Here is a 14,308-nt window from a genome sequence, read left to right as displayed (position 1 = left end):
ATAGATTACTTTTGGTAGTGTGGTCATTTTCACAATATTAATTCTTCCAATCTATTAACATGGATGCCTTTCCATTATTTTATGTCCTCTTTAAGTTTTCATCCGTGTTTGTAGTTATTCTTTGTGTGTGTGTGTGTGTGTGTGTGTGTGTGTGTGTGTGTGTGTGATAGAGTCTCTCTCTGTCGCTCAGGCTGGAGTGCAATGGCACAATCTCGGCTCACTATAATCTCCACCTCCTGGGTTCAAGCAATTCTTCTGCCTCAGCCTCCCCAGTAGCTGGGAATACAGGTGTGCGCCACTGTGCCTGGTTAATTTTTTTGTATTAGTAGAGATGGAGGTATCGGCCAGGTTGGTCTCGAACTCCTGACCTCGGGATCCACCTGCCTCCCAAAATGCTGGGATTACAGGCGTGAGCCTCTGCACCTGGCCTATAGTTATTTTTGTAGAGATCTTTCACCTTGGTTAAATTTATTCCTACATTATTTCTTTTTTGTTTGTTTGTAGCTATTGTAAATGGTTTCTTGATTTCTTTTTCTGCTAATTCATTATTGGTGTATAGAAATGTTACAGATTTTTGTACATTGATTTTGTGTCCTGCAACTTTATGTAATTTATCAACTTTAGTAGTTTTCTTAGTAGAGCTTTTAGGGTTTTCTATATATAAGATTATATCTGCAAACAAGGATTCTTTACAATTTGGATGTCCTTTCTTTCTTACTCTTGCCTGTTGGCTATAGAGTTCATTGTGTTTATGTTTCTCCTACTAACTTGCTTAGAGTTTTTATCATGAGGAATGTTTAATATTATAAAATACTTTTTTTCCTTGTCTATTGAGATGATCTTATGATTTTTATCCTTCATTCTAATGATGTTATAGATCACATTTATTGATTTGCATATGTTGAACCATCCATGCATCGGGATAAATTGTATTTGATTATGGTCAGTGATCTTTTAATGTGCTGCTGGATTCTGCTTACTAGTATTTTGTTGAGAATATCCCTACGTTCATCAGGGATATTGTTCTGTGGTGGTCTTTTTGTGTTGTGTCTTTGTCTAGTTTTGGCACCAGGGTAATGCTGGACTTATAGAATGAGTTTGGAAAAATTCTTTCCCCTTCAGTTTTCTGGAAGAGTTTGGAAGAATTGACGTTTGGTTTTCTCTAAATGTTTGGTAGAATTCTACAGTAAAGCCATTGGATTGTGGGCTTTTCTTTAATGGGAGACTTTTCATTACTGATTCAAACTTAATTGTAATTGTTTTGTTCAGGTTTGGTTTCTTCTTGATTCAATCTTGGGAAGTCGTATGTGTCCAGGACTTTATCCATACTCCAATTTATTGAAGTATGGTTGGTTGTACTTGTCTCTCTAATGATCCTTTATATTTCTGTGGTATGTTTTAATGTATCCTTTTTTAATTTCTGATTTTATTTTGGTCTTTTCACATTTTTTCTTGATTTGTCTAATGGTTTGTCAATTTTGTCTACCTTTATAAATAAATTAACTTTGTTCTATTAATTTTTTTTGTCTTAATATTGTTTATTTCTGTCCTGATCTTTATTGTTTCTTTTCTTCTATTCATTTGTGTTTGGTTTGTTCTTGTTTTTCTAGTTCCTTGGTGTGCATTATTAGGTTGTTCATTCCTGTTTTTTAACGTAGGTGTTTATTGCTATAAAATTCCCTCTTAATACTGCTTTTGCTGTATTCTGTGGGTTTTGATATGTTGTTTTTCTATTCTTGTTTGTTTCAAGAAATTAAAAAAAATTTACTTCTTAGTTTCTTCTTTGGCCCGTTGGTCATTCAGAAACATGTTTAATTTTCATGTATTTGTACAAATTTTTAAGTTCTTATTACTGATTTCTAGTTTTATTCAATTAGGTTCAGAAAGGGTGCTTCATATGATTTCAGTTATTTTAAGCTTGTTGAGACTTGTTTGTTTAGTGGCCTAACATGTTCTTTCCTGGGGTATTGGCCATGTGTTCATGAAAAGAAAGTTTATTACGTAGCTGTTGTATAAAATGTTTTGTAAATGATTTCTATTTCTTTCTGGAATTTCTCATTCATATTGTGAATTATTTTCCTCATTTTATTGAATTATCTGCATTTTTTTGTGTTTTATTGTGTTTCCTTAAGTTTGTTATTTTGAATTCTTTTTGTTGATTTCTTTTTCACTGGGGTCTGCTACTAGAGAATTGTTATGTTCCCTTGGTCTTTTGGGTCCATTTGGTCTAAAGTGCAGCTTAAATCCATTTTTTTTCTTGTTGATCTTCCATCTAGATGATCTGTCTGACACTGAGAATGGGGTGTTGAAGTCCCCAGCTGTTACTGTCTTGGAGTATAGCTGTCCCTTTAGAGCTAGTATTTTGCTATATGGATCTGGGTGCTTTGCTGTTGGGTGCAAATATATTTATAGTTTCTATACCCTCTTGCTGAATTGATCCCTTTTTCATTATATAATAACCTTCTTTGTCTCTTTTTACAGTTTTTGACTTTTAAGTCTGTTTTATCTGATACAAGTAAAACTACTCCTGCTCTCTTTTGGTTTCAGTCTATCTGTGTCTTTACAGATGAAGTGAGTTTCTTCTTGGTAGCTTATAGTTGGGTTATTTAAAAAATTCCATTTATCCAGTCTGTGTCTTTTACGTGGGTAATTTAATTTGTTTACCTTCAAGGTTGTTATTGATAGGTGAGGATTTATTCCTCTCATTTTGTTAATTGTTTTCTAGTTGTTTTGTATATCCTTTGTTCCTTTTTTGCTCCCGTAGTTTATCATTGAAGTTTGGTGGTTCTCTGTAATGGTAAGGTTTGATTCTGTTTGCTTTATCCTTTGTGTGTCTGCTCTAGCAATGAGTTTTATACTTTTGCTTCTTTTCATGATAGTAATTTTTGCCTTTTTCCTTCCAGATATAGGACTCCTTTGAGCAGTTATTATAAGACCAGTCTAGTAGTGATAAATTCCTTCAGTTTTCACTTATCTGGAAAAGACTTGTATTTCTCCTTTATTCCTGAAAGATAACTTTGCTGGATATAGTATTCTTGGCTGGAAGTATTTTTCTTTCATGACATTGAATATATTATCTCATACTGTCCTGGCTTGTAAGGTTTCTATGGAGAAATCTGCTTCTAATCTAACAAAGACTTCCTTATATGTGACTTGATGCTTTTTTCCTGCTGTTTTCTTTTGACAGTTTGACTATAGACTTTTTAGATTGAATCTATTTGGGGACTTTTGAGCTTCCTGGATCTGGAAGCTTGTATCTCTCTCCAGACTTGGGAAGTTTTCAGTTATTTTATTAAATAGGTTTTCTATACCTTTTCTTATCTCTTCTCCCTTTGGAAGTACTATAATATAAATATTTGCTTGCTTAATGATACCCCATAAGGCTTTCATCATTCTTTTTTTGTTTGTTTTCCCACTGATTGGTTAATGTTAGACTACTTATTTTTAAATTCAGAGATTCTTTTGCTTGATCAGCTCTGCTTTTGAAGCTCTCCATTGTGTTTTTTAAAATTTTATCATTGAGTTCCTCAGCTGCAGGATTTTCTGTTTGGCTCTTTTTCATTATTTCTATTTCCTTCTGGAATTTCTCATTCATATTGTGAATTATTTTCCTGATTTTATTGAATTATCTGTATTTTTTTTTTTCGTATTTTATTGTGTTTCCTTAAGGTTGTTATTTTGAATTCTTTTTGTTGATTTCTTTTTCACTGGGGTCTGCTACTAGAGAATTGTTATGTTCCCTTGATGGTGTCCTATTTCCTTGCCTTTTTTTTTTCATGTGTGCCTCCATTGATGGCTTTGCATCTAGTGAAACAATTCTCTTTTCCAAACCTTGTAGAGTGGCTTTTGTAGAAAATGACTTTACGGTGGCTCACGCCTGTAATCCTAGCACTCTGGAAGGCCGAGGTGGGTGGATCACCTGAGTTTGGGAGTTCAAGACCAGCCTGACCATGGTGAAACCCCATCTTTAAAAAAAAAAAAAAAGAAAGAAAATGACTTTCACCAGCAGTTGGGTTTTAATGTGCTGGTTAGAAGCATGTAGTGATTGTTTCTGAATTGGTGCAGTGGTATAGTTTCCATGTAGCTTCTTTAAAGCTGCTTTCAATATCAGCAATAATTGTGGGCACCTCAGTGGCCTAGGTTGTAGAAGTTTGTGCTAGCAGTGGTAATGTCTTTGCTGTCAAGGGCTTTTGAGGTCCTCCTAGTCTCATTTTCCTCACAACAGGAGGCTTAGCTGAGGGTATCTAAATCCTTTTTGGTGTCAGATTTGTCATGGCTCATAAGCAGCTGCAGTGGCACTGTATTCTATGTGTAGGTGCTTGGAGCAGCTGTGGGTTTCAGGTTCTAGGCTCAGTATCTCATAATTTTGTCATCTGGGTCTTGGGGTGGAGGTTTGCTTACTCTGGCTGTGTTGGATGTAGATTGCTCACAGAATCAGGATCTATGACACTAAGGCATCCTGTAGCAGCTTGGGCCCAGGGGCCTGGGTTGTAGCTATGAGTCTGTTCCTGGAGGGCAGGGCACAACACTGGCCTGACTCCTGAGAAGAAGAGGTACTTTGAAGGTTTGGGCCTGGGGAGCAGGGTGTGGCTATAATGCAGGAATCTGAGCCAGTAGGGTTCAGTGGTAACTTGGATCTTGGAGGATGAGGTACTGGGTAGTAGTGACTCTAGACTGTGGAATGGTGGGGCTTGTCAGTATCCCAGACTCTGTGAGGCCAGGTGCAGTAGCAGCAAGTACCTCAGAACGGCAGAACACTGCTGTGGTTTGGGCCCCAAGAGAGCCAGTAGGGAATAGCACAGTGATGACTTTACTCCCCAGGGAGAGGAGTATCTCAGCAGCTTAGACTCTGGAGAGCTAATCCAGCTCCAGGGAAGCAAGATACTAGAGTTGTTTGGCCTATAGGGTGGGCTATCTAGCTCAGCCATAACTGTGTTTCTCTTAGATGTGGGGTACTGTGTCACCTCAGCCTGGGGATGTGTAGCTGCTCAGTTCAGGCAGGGCACCAGTTTTCCAGTTAGTGATATGCCTGTTCAGCTTTGGTCTGGTGGGGTGTGACTGTCCTGCTCAGCTCAGGCACATTTCCCTGAGATGAAGGATGCCACTTCAGCTTGGGTACTAGGGTATGTGACTGCTGTGGGTGACCAAGGTCCTGTTTTCCCAGGAGGCAAGATGCCACTTTTAGCTCTGGCCTGAGGGGTGAGGGCAAGGGTAAGTGGACTGACTCTGTTTCCACTTGGCCCCACAGGGAAGGGTATAAGAGCTGTTCACAGCTACCTTGGAGATGGGCCAGTGGGCTGGGGTGGTTCGGTGGTGGCTCAGTTTCAGTGATGGAGGGAATCTGTGGCTACTTGCCCCTAGAGCGTGACACATTCTGCCACAGTTCCAGTTCCAAGATGGCATAGTGCAGTAGTCTTTTGGACCACAAGAGCGGGACACAGTATCTTCTCCTCTTTTGAGGGAGCACAGTTATTTGGACTCCAGGCAGCTCTCTCAGCTGGGCTTAGTGCCTGTGAGAACTGCAGGGACCCAACTGGTGGGGTCTGTAGGTGTGGTGTCCCAGGTGTTGGTGGAGGCTGCTGGTATTCTTTTGTTTATGTCCTTGCTTTAGAGAGAAGTTCCTCCTGGTTCCCAGACGATCTCAGCTCTGGGATGGAGTGATGGGATCCCAATATTTCCTTCTTTGTGTGACCATCCTGAGTTTCTTTGTGCTCACAAGGGTTTCTGTTGTTCCTCTGATGCACTCTAGTGCTCTCCCTCAGTTATAATTTATTTTTATTTTTAGCAATAGAGTCTAGCTATGTTGCCCAGGCTAGTTTTGAACTCCAGGGCTCAACCACTCCTCCTGCCTCCACCTCTGAAAGTGCTGGGATTACAGGCATGAGCCACTGTGCCCGGCCTGTCCCCTCAGTTATTTTTGATAAAATGTAGTTGTTCATTGTTTTGGCTTCTTATTGGTGGGTGGGGAGAAATTAACACTAAGGCCTTCTAGACGACCATTTTACTGACTTCAGTCTCCAGACTTCTGTTTTTGTATTTTGGGTTATTTTAAATCGTTGGTATTTGAGAGTTGTGATTTTTGTATTTTACTAAACACATGTGTTTAGAGATTGGGGTGATGAACAGATATGCCCTATAAATTAAAAATAAGTAAGATCACACCCTTAAAAATAGATTGAAGGACTATAATATTCAAAGATTGATTTAAACCAAGATAATGTGAAAAGGACTAAGCTGCTTATGTAGAATACTTAGGAGTTCAGATGAGAGTAAGGGTTTTTGTTTAAAGGTTTTGCATTGGTTTATAAATTTAGACGTTTAAAAACTGGTTTTTAGTTCTGAAGTAGCATTGTTTTCTGCATTTAAGCCATTTCAGGAACTGTTTTCCTCTAGGGAAGCCATGTGGAAATTTTCTGGTAGTTTCTTTAGATACTAACAGTTGTAATTTAATGGATGAAGGTGTCAGGAAATCTGTAATCGGTGACTTTACTCCAGACCACGTATTTATCAAATGAAAGATTGGATTACAGAATTTCTGATGGCTCTTGCCTCAATTTATTCTTTCATAAAATAGAGATGTAGATAACATATCAGTTTTGACTCTTTCAGGGTGACCGTGAGGATTTAAATGAGATCAGAGTACTTGGGAAACAAAGTGCTACAGGTTGATTATCCCTTATTCAAAATACTGGGGACCCAAAAGTGTTTTGAATTTTGGATTTTTTAGGATTTTAGAAAATTTGCAGTATACTGGTTGAGCATCCCCAGTCTAAATAACTGAAATCCACAAAGTTTTCATTTTTTAAAAAAATTTTATTTATTTATTTTTTAGAGACAGGGTCTTACTTTGTTGCCCAGGCTGGTCTTAACTCCTGGGCTCAAGCAGTCCTCCCATTTTGGCCTTCCAAAGTGCTGGGATTATAGGTATGAGCCACCATACCCAGCTGATAAAATGTAAGTGCTCCAAGGTCCATTTCCTTTGAGCTTGAAGTTGGTGCGCAAAGTTTGGAGCATTTCAGATTTAAGATTTTTGGATTAGGGATGCTCAACCTATATTTAAGTTAAAATTGTTATCACTAAATGATTTTATATTTGAAGTAAATTATGTACCAATGCAACTATTTTTTTTCCTGTGCCCTTAAGTCTTATAAAATATAAGACTTTTTAAAGTTCAGTAGCTATCACAAATTAATACATTTATTAATTTTATTAATCTGCCATTTCTGGCGCAACTGTTAGTTCGTATCAGTTAATGTCACACCCTTGAAAATTTGAAACCTAAACACTACTGTTTTCTGAAAACAGTATAAATGTGGTTTGGAATTAGGAGTTTTGGGATGTGTAATTTGTTCCTCAAAAAATACTGAAGAGTTAAGGAACACAATACAGAATGAGTGCAGCTTTGACTTTTTTGTAAGGTGTCTGTCACTTTAATTTTTATTATTTACCCAGCTAAACTACTTAAGAACTCTTTCAAGTTTTTCTTAAGTGAAAAAACATAGGCAACACTTAACCCAACAAATGTAAGAGGAGGAGTTGCTTAATGTGCCTAAATAAGGTAAAATGTTTCATTTGATTCTATAGGGTTCACTTCATTAAGGTTCCAGAATCTCTTTAGTGTTAATGGTGTCATAGAACCTTAGATTGTTATTATTAATGATAACAAGCTTTTCTTGCCAAATGAGTGTCTCTTTTTCCACTATGAGAATTAGGAAGTTCCCGACTATTCTACTAGCTGAGTTTTATGTGAAAATGTGAAGTGTTATTTCTGGGTTTGTCTCTGATCCATTTGTCACAAAAGCTTGAGAATATTTTTCTTTCTTTTCTTTTTTTTTTTAAAGATGGGGTTTCACCATGTTGGTCAGGCTGGTCTTGAACTCCTGACCTCAGGTGATCCGCTCGCCTTGGCCTCCAAAGTGCTTGGATTACAGGCGTGAGCCACCACGCCCGGCCTAGAACATTTTTCTCAATATCTTTTTAAAAATAAATTTTATTATGTACATTTGAGGTTTACAGTGTATTATGGGATACATATAGATAGTAAAATGGTTACTATAATGAAGTAGATTAACGTATTTGTCATTTCACATAGTTACTTTTTTGTAACGAGCAGCTAAAATCTGCTTATTTAACTGGAGGGCATTATGCTAAGTGAAGTAAGCAGATACAGAAAGAAAAATAATTGTGTGATTTCACTTATATCTGGAGTATGTATAATTAAAAAAAAAAACAAACTCAGGGCTAGGTACAGTGGCTCACACCTGTAATCCCAGCACTTTGGGAGGCCAAGGCGGTTGTATAACCTGAGGTCAGGAGTTAGAGACCAGCCTGGCCAACATGGTCAAACCCCGTCCCTACTAAAAATACAAAAATTAGTCGGGCATGGTGGCTTGCATGCTTGTAATCCCAGCTACTTAGGAGGCTGAGGCAGAAGAATCACTTTAACCTGGGAGGCAGAGGCTGCAGTGAGCTGAGATTGCATCACTGCACTCCAGCCTGGGTGACAGAGCAAAACTCTGTCTCAAAAAACAAAAACAACTCAGATACACAGAGTATTAAACAGTGGTTACCACAGGGTTGCTAGGAAATGGAGAGTTGTAGGTCAAAGGATAGAATAGATACATAGATGAACAAGTCTAGAGATCTAATGTACAACATGCAGACTAAAGTTAATAAAATTATATTGAAAAAGGTTGAGATTTCAAGGGATTTCTTTTCCACAACCTTTTCATATATTTTTATTTTCCTAGATAAGATTATCTGGTTCACGCTCCTGTTTTATAAATTGATAAACTGAAGTCTAGAAAGTTTAGTTTATACTTCTAGGCTTTCCTTTTTTCATGTTGCTCTTTAAAATTATTTTTAATATATGACTGTATTTTCACTTTGAAATATTCAAATAAGTCAGAGACATTAAGATAGAAAGTTAACAGTTCTCTTTCAGCCTTTCATCATCCTTTTCTCCCAAAGTGATCTTTATTAACAGCTTAAAGTATCCTCCCAGAATGTGTCTTTATATTTCATGCAGATACAAACTTTTTAAAAGTGTAAATATCAGCATGCTATATATATACATGATGATTTTTCTGTGTACATTGTCTGTTTGCTCATCCATTTAATCTGCCTCGTCCTTTAACTCTTGAATAGTATTCCCCATAGAATGGATATCCCAGGATATATTTGGTAATTTTCCTATTTATGAATGTTTAGGTGCATAACCTCCCTTTCCTTCTCCCCTCCTCCTTCTCCTCCTTCTCTGTCCTCTAATATATAAATAATACTGCTGTAAATGTTTTTATGCATATTTTTGTGCACATATATATAGGCTTTAAAATTTTTCATCTCTGTACAAACAATGTAGAATTGTCTCCCACCCTTTCTCAGCTCATCCTGTCCCCATGTAAGCTTCTGTTTACATGCTGGTCTGGTGCTTACCTAGGTTTTTCGGTAAGGCCGTCTTACTTAAGTTTTTCAAATCAGAACTTCCCTGGTAATCTTGATTACTTAAAAGACTCTTTCCTGACAAGTCGTATCACAGTTGATTAATATAACAAACACAGGAGAGAGACAGTAAAAGTAATGTGGAACCTTTATATTGTAGTGGCTAAGAGCACAGTTTTCTGTCGTCAGACCCACTGGGTTTTAGTTTCATCACCACCTATTATCATTTGCCTCATTTACCTTGGGCAGTTATTTAACCTTTTTCAGTTTTCTTATTCACACAAATGGGTTCCTTATCCCAATGAAGTGGTAGAATATAGTTGTATAATCTATGGTTTAGAGTGGTTGTAAGGATTAAGTTACAACATACGGAGTTTCTATTGTATAAGTGTTCCATAAATGTTAGCTAAAAGCAGGAAGATACATGTCCATTTATATTTATGAGTGAAGGAGTCATAGACTTTGATGTGCTTATCTTGCATTGCTGGCCCATGATATTCTGAAGACTAATATTAATAAAAGGTCTACAGAAATAGGATAATATACTGTATTCCAGACTTAAATATGTCAAAACTACTTAGGTCTAGAAGTGACTGTTTTGTTTTTATGTTACTTATTTTCATAATTAAAATTTTTTTTAATGCTTTGAAATAGGTCTCAAGAATGGAATCTTTATAACATTATGTCTATGGAAAATAAGACTTAATTTTAAATATTTAAACTTACTTAGGAGTTAATTTAAGTCTCCCCTATGTTTCCATAGGAATTTATTCAAGGATTAAATCTTTATCATCTTCATGTGCTTTTGGCCATTGTGTTTTTTACATATAGAAGCGCTCAGTTAATGTGAAATTGAATTAGTTTAGTCATTCCTAGGCATCCCTATCACTACTCTATTTATTTTTGTTCTCATCACTACTCTTTAAAATTCCTGTATTATTTCCTGAATTTCCGTGCCACGGTGTTTAAAAAACACACCAAAATGATCTTAAACTAAAAATATGCTACTATAAGAATAGTTAGAAAGGATTTCCTCATTGTGTTTCATCTGTTCATATTCTTGGATATTTTCAAGTGCATTTTCAATTTGAGCTCAGTATTTTCCTTAATGCTTAAAATTATATAAATATATATATATATATATTTTTTTTTATTAGAGGGATGAGTTCTTGCAATATTGTCCAGGCTGAAATGCAGTGGCAATTCACAGGTGCAGTTGTAGCACACTACAACCTTGAACTCGGGCTGAAGCCCTTCCTCCCAAGTAGCCGGAACTACTGACACATGCCACTGCATCTAGTGAAAAGTGTAAATTTTAAGTGGAATTTATATATTGAGACTTGTTACAATTAGTCTGACTTCTTTGTTTAAGTAGGAGATCAAGATCGTGTTAATCACGAATCTCATAAACAAATTTTCATGCATTAACAAAGCAGAATTCATTCAAGTTTATGTTTGCTTGAAGTACTTTTAAGTCAGAGGTATTTTTTTAAAACACACATTTATATATGGAATAATGGGAAACTTGACCAACTGTGATGAGAAAATATATCTTAATATTTTTAACAAATTAACTTAAAGTAGTACTCAGTAGAAATGATGTGATTCACTTTATTTTTGCTGTTTTAGATTGTATATGAACAGGAAGGAGTATATATTCACTCATCTTGTGGAAAGACCAGTGACCAAGACAGCTTGATTTCAGGAATATTACGTGTTTTAGAAAAGGTAAGTTTCTAGTAAATGATTTTATTTAATAATAGTTTATGGTAGTGATTCATCTTTGGAGAATTATCAGAAAGTTTGAATTTCATATGTAAGATAAAATTATGTGATTGAACAGTAGTTGTAAATGTAACATGGAAATGATGTAATGGTAAAACACATGCTTCTTGACTTATGGGGTTTTGTCTTGATAAGCCCATCATAAATTGAAAATATTGTTTAAGTCAAAAATGCTTTTAATGTACTAACTTACTAGACATCATAGCTTAATTTCCTTAAACATACTCAGAACACTTACGTTAGCCTCCAGTTGGGCAAAATCATCTAACATAAAGCCTGTTTTATAAACAAGTGTTAATTATCTCATGTAATATATTGAATAGTGTGCTGAAAGTAAAAAAACAGTGTTTCTGTGGTTACTTGAAGTATGATTTCTACTGCATGTGCATTGCTTTTACGCCACCCCATTACAAAAAAATCCTCAGTAACCATCATGAGTCAGGGACCATCTGTACTTTAGATAAGGGGGTAAAAATGACATGGAATATTCTAAAACTTACATAGAAGTTGTAGTAATATAAATTTTTTCATAATAAAAAGTAGGCAGAATTTGAAAAGTCTATGTAACATTTTTGGTTTGCATATGATATTAGCATATTTAAAATGTTAACATTTAAGAGGCTGAAGTTTTATTTTGGATTTAGGGAATAAAATAAAAAAGTAACATATTGCTTACTATTAAATATAGTTCATAATTTCTTTCCTTAGGATGCTGAAGTAATAGTGGACTGGAGACCATTGGATGATGCATTAGATTCCTCTAGTATTCTCTATGCTAGAAAGGTATTTAAGAAAAAAAATGTATGGCTAAGGGAATGCCACTTAAAAAACAACAGTATTATTGATATATAATTCGTGTACCATACAATTCATCCTTTTAAAACATACAATTCAGTGGTTTTTAGAATACTTTCAGAGTTGTGCAGCCATCCACCAGTATCTAATTTTAGAACATTTTCATCACCCTTCAGAACTCTATCAGCAGTTAACCCTCATTTCACCTACTTTCAGTCACTGGCAATCACTAATCTACTTTCTGTCTCTAAGGATTTGCCTGTTTTAGACATTTCTTATAAATGGAGTCATGTAATAGTGTAGTTTTTTTGTGACTGGCTTCTTTCATTTTGCATGAGGTTTTCAAGGTTCATCCATGTTATATAGCATGTATGGTACTTTTGTTCTTGATGAATAATACTGTATTGGTACATCACAACTTTATTCATCAATTGATGGACATTTGGGGTTGTTTTCACTTTGGGGCTAATATATATAATGCTGCTCTGACCGTTCATGTGCAGGTTTTTGTGTGAACGTGTTTTTACTTCTCTCGAGTATATGCCGAGGAGTAGAATTACTGGGTTCCATAACTCTGTGTTTTACATTGGGGAAACTGCCAAACTTTTTTTAGAGCAGCCGCATCATTTTCTAATCTACCAGCAATATATGAGGATTCTAATTTCTCCATATCCTCATCAATGCTTGTTATTATCTTTTTAATTTTAGTAAATCTAGTGGATATGAAGTTTTCTTTGTTTTCTAGGACTACTGTAAACAAATCACCACAAACTGGATGGCTTAGAACAATCTTAATTTATTGTCTCCCAGTTCTGGAGGCTAGAAGTCAGCAATCAAGGTGTTAGCAGGATAGGTTTCTTCTGAGGGCTGTTAGGGAGAATCTGTTTCTTGCCTGTCTACTAATTTCTAGTAGCCTCAGAAATTAGTTTCTGAGGTTTGTAGATGGTGTCCTCTGTGTGTTTTCACATCATCTTCCATCTGTTCGTGTCTATCTTGTTAATCCCCTTTTTATAAGTGCACTAGTCATATTGGATTAGGGCCCATCCTGATAATCACATTTTAACTTGATTACCTCTATTAAGACCCTATTTCCATTAGGTTGGTGCAAAAGTAATTGAGATCTTTGACATTGCTTTTATGGCAAAGACTGCAATTACTTTTGCAACAACCTAATAAATCAGGTCACATTCTGAGGTAACAGGAGTTAGAACTTTATCTTTTTGGGAGGGGGCAGCACAATTCAAACCATAACTGAAGTTTATGTCATTGTGGTTTTATATTTTCTTAATGACTAATGATGTTGAACATCTTTTAATGGGATTTTTGATCATGTATATATACAGCTGTCCTTTGGTATCTGTGGGGTATTGGTTCCATTCGATGTAGCATAGTACTTGGTGCACAGCAAGTTCAAGTTTTACCTTTTGGACCTTTGTGGAATTTTTTTTTTCCTGAATATTTTAGATTCCAGGTTGATTGAATCTGCAGATACAGAACCCAGGGATATGGAGGGCCAACTATCTTCTTTGGAGAAGTGCCTGTTCTAAATCTTTTGCCCATTTATTGATTGATTGGTTGAGACGGAGTCTTGCTCTGTCCCCATGCCGAAGTGCAGTCGCATGGCCTGATCTCAGCTCACTGAGACCTCTACCTCCCAGTTTCAAGCAGTTCTCATGCCTCATCCTCCCAAGTAACTGGGATTACAGGTGCCTGCCACCATGCCTGGCTAATTTGGCGTTTTTAGTAGAAACAAGGTTTCACCATATTGGCCAGGCTGGTCTCAAACTCCTGACGTCAGGTGATCTACCTGCCTCAGCCTCCCGAAGTGCTGGGATTACAGGCATGAGCCACTGTGCCTGGCCTTGACCATTTAGTTTTTTATTTTTATTTTTATTTTTGAGACAGGATCTTGCTCCATTGCCCATGCTGCAGTGTAATGGTGTGATCTTGGCTCATTGCGACCTCTGCCTCCTGTCCCAAGTCATCCTCTCACCTCAGCCTCCCATGCCACCATGCCCGCTAACTTTTGTATTTTTTGTAGAGACAGGGTTTTAGCATGTTGACCAGGCTGATCTCAAACTCCTGAGCTCAAGCAATCTGCCTGCCTTGGCCTCCCAAAGTGCTGGGATTATAGGCTAGTTACTTGTCTTTTTATTGTTGAGTTCTAAGAATTCTTTATATATTCTGGATATAAATTTCGCATCAGATGTGTACTTTGCGGACATTTTTTCCCATACTGTGTACTGTCTTTTCACTTTCATGTTGGTGTGCTTTAAAGCACAAACAG

The 14,308-nt window shown here is 36.5% G+C and overlaps 1 protein-coding gene across 4 annotated transcripts in view; it reads left to right on the top strand.

The window, feature by feature from the left end:
* Positions 1 to 14,308, top strand: part of TBC1D15 (TBC1 domain family member 15) — a 75,783-nt gene that overhangs the window by 18,723 nt on the left and 42,752 nt on the right. For all 4 annotated transcript variants that reach the window (XM_012441406.2, XM_012441403.2, XM_064376988.1 and 1 more), the window contains exons 2-3: positions 11,071 to 11,169; positions 11,935 to 12,009. In XM_012441406.2, coding sequence (XP_012296829.2) covers positions 11,071 to 11,169; positions 11,935 to 12,009 — 174 coding nt within the window. The remainder of the gene's footprint in view (positions 1 to 11,070; positions 11,170 to 11,934; positions 12,010 to 14,308) is intronic.

Source organism: Aotus nancymaae, unplaced genomic scaffold (assembly GCF_030222135.1).
Source record: "Aotus nancymaae isolate 86718 unplaced genomic scaffold, 86718_ANA_hifiasm-v0.15.2.pri h1tg000016l, whole genome shotgun sequence".
Classification (NCBI taxonomy): Eukaryota; Metazoa; Chordata; class Mammalia; order Primates; family Aotidae; genus Aotus; species Aotus nancymaae.
This window is presented reverse-complemented; position numbering and strand designations above follow the sequence as displayed.